Source organism: Haematobia irritans, chromosome 1 (assembly GCF_050003625.1).
Source record: "Haematobia irritans isolate KBUSLIRL chromosome 1, ASM5000362v1, whole genome shotgun sequence".
Taxonomy (NCBI): Eukaryota; Metazoa; Arthropoda; class Insecta; order Diptera; family Muscidae; genus Haematobia; species Haematobia irritans.
Genome location: NC_134397.1, coordinates 180,025,819 through 180,036,359, shown reverse-complemented (window position 1 = coordinate 180,036,359; position 10,541 = coordinate 180,025,819). Strand labels below are relative to the sequence as shown.

At 33.5% G+C, this 10,541-nt stretch overlaps 1 protein-coding gene and 2 long non-coding RNA genes across 6 annotated transcripts in view; 2 read left to right on the top strand and 1 right to left on the bottom strand.

Annotated features, from left to right (window-relative positions):
• The first annotated feature begins 1,085 nt into the window (after positions 1-1,085).
• On the top strand, positions 1,086-1,986 carry LOC142242926 (uncharacterized). Its single transcript, XR_012724252.1, has 2 exons — positions 1,086-1,715; positions 1,773-1,986. It is a non-coding gene; the product is annotated as an uncharacterized LOC142242926 (long non-coding RNA).
• Positions 1,335-2,602, bottom strand: LOC142242925 (uncharacterized). The gene is made up of 2 exons (XR_012724251.1): positions 2,376-2,602; positions 1,335-2,318 (listed from the first exon to the last, which is right to left on the bottom strand). It is a non-coding gene; the product is annotated as an uncharacterized LOC142242925 (long non-coding RNA).
• Positions 2,603-3,062: 460 nt separating this feature from the next.
• The window catches only part of Atpalpha (sodium/potassium-transporting ATPase subunit alpha), a 206,153-nt gene continuing 198,674 nt past the window's right edge, over positions 3,063-10,541 (top strand). For 3 of the 4 annotated variants that reach the window (XM_075292203.1, XM_075292205.1, XM_075292204.1), the window contains exons 1-2: positions 3,063-3,168; positions 3,492-3,663. In XM_075292203.1, the coding sequence (XP_075148318.1) occupies positions 3,643-3,663 (21 nt within the window). In that variant the 5' untranslated portion in view covers positions 3,063-3,168; positions 3,492-3,642. Of the gene's footprint in view, positions 3,169-3,491; positions 3,664-10,541 lie in introns of those variants that run through there. The other variant, XM_075292201.1, reaches the window with a different exon arrangement.

Below are 10,541 nucleotides of genomic sequence, written 5' to 3'. Positions count from 1 at the left end.
ATTTGCTTTTGCCCTGCCAGCATTTCAAAGTTCCATTTCATCCTCATCGCTACCACAGACTCGTAAATGTCACCACAACAATCGCGAACTGTGATGGGGGGAGCATATCAAAAAGTACAAAATGTACATGAAAGTATTTTGCCATCACTACTGTTAGAAGAGCCATTTTATTTTTTGTGAAACGCCAAGCGCAACCAGCTTGTTATATTTTATTTAAATAAAAACAAAAATAAAGTTCTGAAAACATAGATATTACGCTTAAAATTGTGAAAGGTATATGGTGAACAATTTTCGACTTTCCAAATAGAATGAAGTGATCGTTTTTCAAATATTTTTCCAGGCACGCTGTCTCCATCGAAAATAAACAAACTGGCTGATAGACGCTGCAATATGTAACTTGCTACTTAAAACTCAACATCATTCTTTTATTAATGCAAAAAATTATGTTAAATGTGATGAGATAAACAGAAAAATGTTATATTTATAAGAAATTATAAATGTTTAACCAAATCACTAAACATCTACACAATCGTGTTTTACTTGACCACAATGATTCTTCTACAATTACCTTAAAATGCACTTTTTCTGATAGTTTGCAGGGGTTCTTATTGGCGTCCTTCGAAATTGATCTAAATAGGCACCTAATAATTGCACTGATGAGAAACTTTTTCGTAGTAACTTGGCGTGGTACAACTTCTAAATAGTGACGGCGCTTTTCCGACGAGTTTTTGATGTCGTATATGATTGTTTTCGACGTAGTGGGGATTCTCAGAAGCGCCCCCAAATTCAAAAAATGTTGGCAGGGTGGCTATTCCCCATCAAGTTATAATAAAATTTGCAGCAAATATGCATAATTTTATGCCTTTTTTACTGATATAGTTTTCACTTTAGATGCAAAACTCGAACTTAGCACTCACCATTATGAACCGCTATTCAAGTATACACTTTGATCAGTTTTAATGCTTTCGTCCAATTCATTTTGATCAGTGATGTTTTTCAACTTTCAAAATATTAATATATGGAAGGAGTCTATTGCTTATTTCAGTTGTGCGTGCTTTTGTGAATTTAATAAAACGTTTTTACCCTGCCAACATTTTTTGAATTTGGGGACTCTTTTGAGAATCCCCACTACGTCGAAAACAATCATATACGACATCAAAAACTCGTCGGAAAAGCGCCGTCACTGTTGAGAAGTTGTACCACGCCAAGTTACTACAAAAATGTTTCGCATGAGTGCAATTATTAGGTGCCTTTATAGATCAATTTAGAACGACGCCAATAAGGGACCCTCCAAACAATCAGAAAAAGTGCATTTTAAGATAGTTGTAAAAGAATCATTGTGGTCGAGTAAAACACGTTTGTTTAGATATTTATTAATTTGATTAAACATTTACAAATTCTTAAAAATATAACATTTATACCACTATCACATTACATTTAACATAATTTTTGGCATTAATGATGATGTTGAGTTACAACCCTGCCAGCATTTCAAAGTTCCATTTCAACCTCATCGTTACCACAGACTCGTAAATGTCACTTCAACCATCATGAAAAGGTACATCAAAAAGTACATGCAAGTAATTTGCCATCCCTACTGTTAAAAAAGCCATTTTTTGTGAAACGCCAAGCGCAACCAGCTTGTTATATTTTAATTAAATAAAAACGAAAATAAAGTTCTGAAAACATAGATTATACGCTTAAAATTGTGAAAGGTATATTGGTGAACAAATTGGTGATTTTCCAAATGGAATAAAGTGATTGTTTTTCAGATATTTTACAGACACGCTGCCTCCATGGAATAAAAACACTGGTTGATAGACGCAGCAACATGTAACTCGCTACTTGTAACTCAACATCATCATTAATGCCAAAAATTATGTTAAATGTAATGTGATAGTGGTATAAATGTTATATTTTTAAGAATTTGTAAATGTTTAATCAAATTAATAAATATCTAAACAAACGTGTTTTACTCGACCACAATGATTCTTTTACAACTATCTTAAAATGCACTTTTTCTGATTGTTTGGAGGGTCCCTTATTGGCGTCGTTCTAAATTGATCTATAAAGGCACCTAATAATTGCACTCATGCGAAACATTTTTGTAGTAACTTGGCGTGGTACAACTTCTCAATAGTGACGGCGCTTTTCCGACGAGTTTTTGATGTCGTATATGATTGTTTTCGACGTAGTGGGGATTCTCAAAAGAGTCCCCAAATTCAAAAAATGTTGGCAGGGAAGTAGCGAGTTACATGTTGCTGCGTCTATCAACCAGTGTTTTTATTCCATGGAGGCGCAGCGTGTCTGTAAAATATCTGAAAAACAATCACTTTATTCCATTTGGAAAATCACCAAATTGTTCACCAATATACCTTTCACAATTTTAAGCGTATAATCTATGTTTTCAGAACTTTATTTTCGTTTTTATTTAATTAAAATATAACAAGCTGGTTGCGCACAAAAAAATGGCTTTTTTAACAGTAGGGATGGCAAATTACTTGCATGTACTTTTTGATGTACCTTTTCATGATGGTTGAAGTGACATTTACGAGTCTGTGGTAACGATGAGGTTGAAATGGAACTTTGAAATGCTGGCAGGGTAATGACATCTTTACCAAATTCAAAAATTCGACACTCATCGCTCGACTTTCCTACAGAATACCCTAAATAACAATATTAATTAAAAAATAATCAATACCAACTTCATAACAAATTCTATATTTGGCAATAAATTTGAGTTTCTTCGGCTCTTGAAAGTCTAATCAAAAATTTTGTATCAATTAAACTTAATACTGTTCAAAATAAAAAAAGCACTAAAAGCACTAAATGAAAATGCCAGAATGCACCAAGTTGGTGCTTTTTTTGAAAAGGCACCAAAAAGGCAATTTGGTGCTTTTTAGAAATCAAAAAGCACTAAATTTGGTGCTAAAAGCACCAAATTGGCAACACTGTGTTATTTATCTAGTTCGCCCAAAAGTTATCTTACACTGTTGCCATATTGCTTCGATATGCCGTGAGCTGTCAAAAACGAATATAACAACAAAACAAATGCACAAAAGAAACGACAAACTCCATTAAAAACAATAAAGACAGACTTGTCATTTGTCTGCAATTGGAGTGTTATTTTAAAAGTCGGATAATAGCTGCTACCTATTTCCATTGGAGGTAAGTGAATAAAAAAAAAAAACAGCTTTTTATAAATTAATAACTTGGCATATACCAAGAGAAAGCTCAATGATGAATATAAGCCAGTTATTGAAAACCCTGGCTTATAATTTTTTTTTACTAAATAAAATTTTCTTTAATTTTCCCATTTTTTTGTTTGTTTTTCTTTTCTCCCTCGTTTGTATGGTGTGGTTCTCTGTTCTTTGTCGATCGTGGCTTTATGTGTTGCCCATTTCTCTTTACCATCATCTTTCGTATCCAACGCCAATAACACAACGACAACAAAAACAAAATTGTTCAACATCTTGGCCTGGCCCTGGCAGTAGCGACAATCCAGACGACGATCATCATTGTCGACAGTTTTGTTTTATTTTTTTATTTGTGTGTGATTGGAAAAAAGTGCTAATATTATTAATCGACATTGTATTTTCAGTAAAGTGCCCCCACATTGAGTGTTGTGTTTGTGTAAAAATTATGAGCCGATCAGATTTTGAGGTGAGTCTTTTCAGATCCGTTATATGTTTTTTGTTTTAATATCTAATAAAGTTTATTTTATTTTTTATATTGTATTGCATATTTATGTATATATGTATGTATTTTATAAACAAACAGAGGAATACAATTGTTGTTAACACATGTGTTTTCTTTTTGTTGTCCCAACAAAAGTGAAAATCAATTGAATAAATGTCCGTCTGGATAAGCCAATGGCGCAACTTAATGTTAAGTCAATTGTAGAGATAGACCTCCATCGATGGATAAATACCAGTTTGCTAAATATTCTTAAGTTCTTAGCTAACAAATTCCACACTCAAAACAAGACTGAAATCAAATATGTAAAGCTTGTAAACGTTAGATGGGAATGGGAATCTGCCTGTATGTCTTTTTGAGCCGACGCCCTTTTAAAGCACATCTCAAAATGTTTTTTATTAGCCGAGTTTTTTGTTGGCATAACTATGGTATGGTTACTTTGTAGTGGGCAACAACTTTATTTTCATCCTAGGAATATCTAGAATTGTGATAAGTGTTGGGATTTGGCTATCAATCAATTTTGTATCAGTCCTAAACTATGACAGATCTTATGTTTTGTTTTTGTTATTTTCCCTTGGTCCGGTTACAATTCCAACTGGCGTATGCCTAAGCGCCTATTGTGGTCACATTGTTGACAAATGTTTGACCTGCATGTCAAATCTTCCGTATGACTGTTTCGGTTTAATTAGGGCGTGTTACTGTGAGAAATGCCGAGCATCTTGTTTTCCTCCACTTTGGAATTAATTAATTTTTTTTGTTTTGTTTTTCTCAGCTCGTAGCAAAAATTTCGAGAGAGAACAGAGTTTGCTGTCGAAATGGAAACCAAACAAAACTCTTGGACCATTCAACTTTGCAAATGTTCTGTCATAGAACATCTACTGGAGGCATTTTGCTGCTTTAAGCTATTTCAAACTATTTTCTAGGGAGAGAGAGAGAGTGGATTTGTTTATTGGTATTTTGGGAAGCTCATGCGCAAAAGATAGCAAACTTGTAAAATTACTTGACAACGTAAACGTGGGGTAATAACAAGCGTAGCACAAATGTATGTTACTATTCTATATTAAAAACAAAATAGTGAAACATTTTTAATAACCTAATACTAAAAATTAACATTTTCACTTCAAATGAAACCTTTTACATTTCAAATGAAACTTTTTTTCAAATCAAATGAAAACTTTTTAAAATCAAATGAAACCTTTTTAATTTCAAATGAAACTTTTTTTCAAATCAAATGAATCTTTTGAATTTTTAATGAAATTTTGACCCAGATTTTTATTCGAATTAATATTTTGGATCATTGATGGTTGGTATATAATTACTGTGTACATGAAGAAAACAAATGACATGGCTACAAATTTTATATTTTAGAAATAAAAACGTGGCCAAAAACTCAATGATAATGTTCTTGTCGATCAGAAGTAATGAATTTAACATGATTTTGTCATAAGGCGTAAGTCATCTCCGCAGCATTGATTTCGATTCAAGTGTGATGATATTTCAGATTTCATTTAAAAGAATAAGGAAAATCATAAAAAATAATATTTTTATTAACATTTTTTAATTGTATCTTTACGTAACAGGTTGGCTGATAAGTCCCCGGTCTAACAAAGAAAAGCACATTTTTTTGTCAAAATTCGTTTTTATTATTCAACATAGTTCCCTTCAAGAGCGATACAACGATTATAATGACCTTCCAATTTTTTGATACCATTTTGGTAGTACTCCTTCGGTTTTGCCTAAAATAGGCCTCAATTTCGGCGATCACCTCTTCATTGAAGCCAAATTGTTTCCCTGGGAGCATACTTTTGAGGTCTGAGAACAAGAAAAAGTCGCTGGGGGCCAGCTCTGGGAATACGGTGGGTGGGGAAGCAATTCGAAGCCCAATTCATGAATTTTTGCCATCGTTCTCAAGGACTTGTGGGACGGTTCGTTGTCTTGGTGAAACAACACGTTTTTCTTCTTCATATGGGGCCGCGATTTCGACCTTTCAACGCTCCAATAATTCCATATAATAGTCACTGTTGATGGTTTTCCCTTGTCAAGATAATCGATAAAAATTATTCCATGCGCATCCCAAAAAACAGAGGCCATTACTTTGCCAGCGGACTTTTGAGTCTTTCCACGCTTTGGAAACGGTTCACCGGTCGCTGTCCACTCAGCCGACTGTCGATTGGACTCAGGAGTGTAGTGATGGAGCCATGTTTCATCCATTGTCACATACCGACGGAAAAACTCGGGTGTGTTACAAGTTAACAGATGCAAACACCGCTCAGAATCATCAACACGTTGTTGTTTTTGGTCAAATGTGAGCTCGCGCGGCACCCATTTTGCACAGAACTTCCGCATATCCAAATATTGATGAATGATATGACCAACACGTTCCTTTGATATCTTTAAGGCCTCTGCTATCTCGATCAAGTTCATTTTACGGTCATTCAAAATCATTTTGTGGATTTTTTTTATGTTTTCGTCGGTAACCACTTCGTCGTCCACTGCGTTCACCGTCCTCCGTGCTCATTTCATTTTTAATAACCTAATACTAAAAATTTTTGTTTTCTATAAGATTTTCACTTCACTTTTACATTTCAAATGAAACTTTTTTTTTTCAAATCAAATGAAAACTTCAAATCAAATGAAACCATTTTCATTTCAAATGAAACTTTTTTCAAATCAAATGAATCTTTTGAATTTTTAATGAAATTTTGACCCAGATTTTTATTCGAATTAATATTTTGGATCATTGATGGTTGGTGTATAATTACTGTGTACATGACGAAAAATGACATGGCTAAAAGTTTTATATTTTAAAACTGAAAAAGGAGCCAAAAACTCAATGATAATGTTCTTGTCGATCAGAAGCATTGAATTTAACATGATTTTGTCATCTTTATAGGCATCCGCAGCATTGATTTCGCATTAGTTGTTCAAGTTTGATGATATTTAGGTTAGGTTAGGTTAGGTGGCAGCCCGATGTATCAGGCTCACTTAGACTATTCAGTCCATTGTGATACCATATTGGTGAACTTCTCTCGTCACCAATGATGATATTTAAGATTTCATTTAAAAGTATAAGGAAAATCATAAAAAATAATATTTTTATTAACGTTTTCTAATTGTATCTTTACATAAAGGTGTTTTCTTAATACTGGCAAATATTTGACCGCAAATTCTACGTCTGCCGAGAAATGGATCAGTACACTTTTTAAATATTTTTTTGAAATTTACATTATTTTGTTTGTACTTTCTTTAATTTAATTTTAAATAATTTTAGCAGTGGTTGAGTGTAATATTGAAATATTTGTTACCTTTGGGTAACAAATGCTCTTATGCTATGTTCCCATCGACTAGTTTTCCCATTTTTTTAAAGTTCTCTACGTGAAATTAGTGCAAATTGCCACTAATGGATTCATTAGAGGACTGGTTTATCAATATTTTTAACTATAATTTATTGATTTTTATACTCACTTGATATTAAAATCTTTTTATACCCTCCACCATAGGATGGGGGTATATTAACTTTGTCATTCCGTTTGTAACACATCGAAATATTGCTCTAAGACCCCATAAAGTATATATATTATGGGTCGTGGTGAAATTCGGAGTCGATCTGAGCATGTCCGTCCGTCCGTCCGTCTGTTGAAATCACGCTAACTTCCGAATGAAACAAGCTATCGACTTGAAACTTGGCACAAGTAGTTGTTATTGATGTAGGTCGGATGGTATTGCAAATGGGCCATATCGGTCCACTTTTACGTATAGCCCCCCATATAAACCGACCCTCAGATTTGGCTTGCGAGGCTTCTAAGAGAAGCAAATTTCATCCGATCCGGCTGAAATTTGGTACATGGTGTTAGTATATGGTCTCTAACAGCCGTGCAAAAATTGGTCCACATCCGTCCATAATTATATATAGCCCCCATATAAACCGATCCCCCGATTTGGCTTTCAGAGCCTCTAAGAGAAACAAATTTCATCCGATCCCGTTGAAATTTGGTACATGATGTTAGTATATGGTCTCTAATGACCATGCAAAAGTTGGTCCATATCGGTCCATAATAATATATAGCCCCCATATAAACCGATCACCAGATTTGACCTCCGGAGCCTCTTGGAAGACCAAAATTCATCTGATTCAGTTGAAATTTGGTACGTGATGTTAATATATGGCCTCAAACACCCATGCAAAAAGTGGTCGATATCGGTCCATAATTATATATAAGCCCTTTATAAACCGATCCCCAGATTTGACCTCCGGAGCCCCTTGGAAGAGCAAAATTCTTCCCATTCGGTTGAAATTTGGTACGTGATGTTAGTATATGGTATCCAACAACCATGCAGGAATTGGTTCCTATCAGTCCATAATTATATATAGCTCCCATATAAACCGATCGCCAGATTTGACCTCCGGTGCCTTTTGGAGAAGCAAAATTCATCCGATCTGGTTGAAATTTGGTACGTGGTGGTAGTATATGATATTTAACAAACATGCCAATATCAAATCCATATCAGTTCATAATAATTTATAGCCCCCATATAAACCGATCCAGAGATTTGGTTTTGGAGCATCTTGGAGGAGCAAATTTCATCCGCGTTAGCTGAAATTTGTGGATGACAGTCTTTCGTAGAAGTGTCTACGCAATCCTGGCCGAACTTACGGCCGTATATACTTGTTGAATCCACAATTCTACTACAATACAACTATTAGAATTATTTATTGTTCAACATATACCTTTATGGAAACAGGGTCCTAAAAGTTTGTCCCAGACTGTTTCATGAGCAGTTGTCTATGGGGTAGTCCTACTAAGTTGTTCCAGGACGTGTCCTTTGGTTGAGTCCAAGTCGTGTCGTAAAGTGTAAATTTTCCCGGGCAATGACAAACCCATGTTAAAGTGACCGGCCCATTCCATACGCTTGGACCAGAACTGTGACTGGTCCATACACACCAGGGACTAACCCTGTAACGGTCCTGGGGTTGATACATTTCCCGTAGGGTTATTTTCACATCCCTATGTTCTTCATAGCCTTTGTTTATTCGTTTTTTCTACGAAATTTATTTCAATAATTTGACATATTTTCAAAAGAGTATGTTTAGTCAGAGCATATTCCAAATTTGTATTTACATTCTAAAATTGACGTGTTTTTGAGGATAACTTGTGTTTTGAATTTGATTTTTTTTGTATGGGGAAAACGACTCGTTTTGAAATGCTTTTAAAGCGAAAACATTTCAAATCTAAAACCAGAACGCCATAAAAGTAGGCTTTACATAGCATTTTATAGCTTATGAATATACACTTAAAAAAACTAAACCACAATAATATAAAAAAAACAACAAAATTCGATATAAAAACTACGAAGCATACTTTTAGGCTGTATGGTGTAAAACTAAAACAATAAATTGGAATCGTTACCATGAACGTCTTTTGTTTCAATGCCAGTTTCGACCAACAAGTTTTTCAGCGGTGGGTTATTCCCCCTCTCAGTGATGCTGGTAACATTTCTTAGTGTTTCACAGCTTCTGTAAGTGGTTTCATCGTATCGCCGATCCGACTCGGCTGCACCCCTACAAAAAAAATCATGAACGGCGGGCACGTTTCAAAACGATTCGTTCATAAGAGAGAATCAACACATATGTGGTGTCAAACGGAGAACAGACTATGTCAATCTGACAACGATACAATGACATCATGAGTTGTCAAAACAACAACCAGCGTTCGTGATCTGAAAATGTAATGGTTACGAATTTATAATCAGCCATGCACGATTTAACTTTTAATGCCAACGAAAAGCTTTAAGGGCCCAGTTTCGAATCCCGGATCGGATAACTTTTTTATTCTAGAAATTTTTTGGTAAAATTTTATTTTTAAAATGCTTTTATCATCTGTGACGCGCATTCGAAACTATTTATTGTACGTAGCACAAATAGCGTACTCTATTACATCTAATGATATAATGGCTTATTTATAAGCCTATCATTACTATTTTTTATGGTATTTGGCAAGTAAAAATATTGTCTAAAATGGTTGGGAAGACGGCTGTTTCGGATTTCCACATCCTCATCAGTTCCCTTTATTGGACGATCTACCCTATTATTAGATCTACTCTTTAAAAATCCAACATATCCAAAAAAGAAATGCATTAGAAACATTTTTACTTTCGGTGTACACTACACCACTGTATTTTTAGGCATTTTCATTACAAGTGATCTACCAAAATTGGGAGAACATTTTATCAACAAACTACCAAACAAAAAATCTTATTTTGCAAAATTTCATATCTAAAGAAAATTTCGTCAAAATTTCATATCTAAAGAAAATTTCGTCAAAATTTTATTTCTATAGAAAATTTTGTCAACATTTTATTTCTATAGAAAATTTTGTCAACATTTTATTTCTATAGAAAATTTCGTAAAAATTTTATTTCTATCGAAAATTTGGTCAAAATTTTATTTCTATAGAAAATTTTGTCAAAAATTTTATTTCTATAGAAAATTTTGTCAAAATTTTATTTCTATAGAAAATTTTGTCAACATTTTATTTTTATAGAAAATTTTGTCAAAATTTTATTTCCATAGAAATTTTTTTCAAAATTTTATTTCTATAGAAAATTTTGTCAACATTTTATTTCTATAAAAAATTTTGTCGAAATTTTATTTCTATAGAAAATTTTGTAAACATTTTATTTCCATAGAAAATTTCGTCAACATTTTATTTCTATAGAAAATTTTGTCAAAATTTTATTTCTATAGAAAATTTTTGTCAAAATTTTATTCCTATAGAAAATTTTGTCAAAATTTTATTTCTATAGAAAATTTTGTCAACATTTTATTTCTATAGAAAATTTTGTCA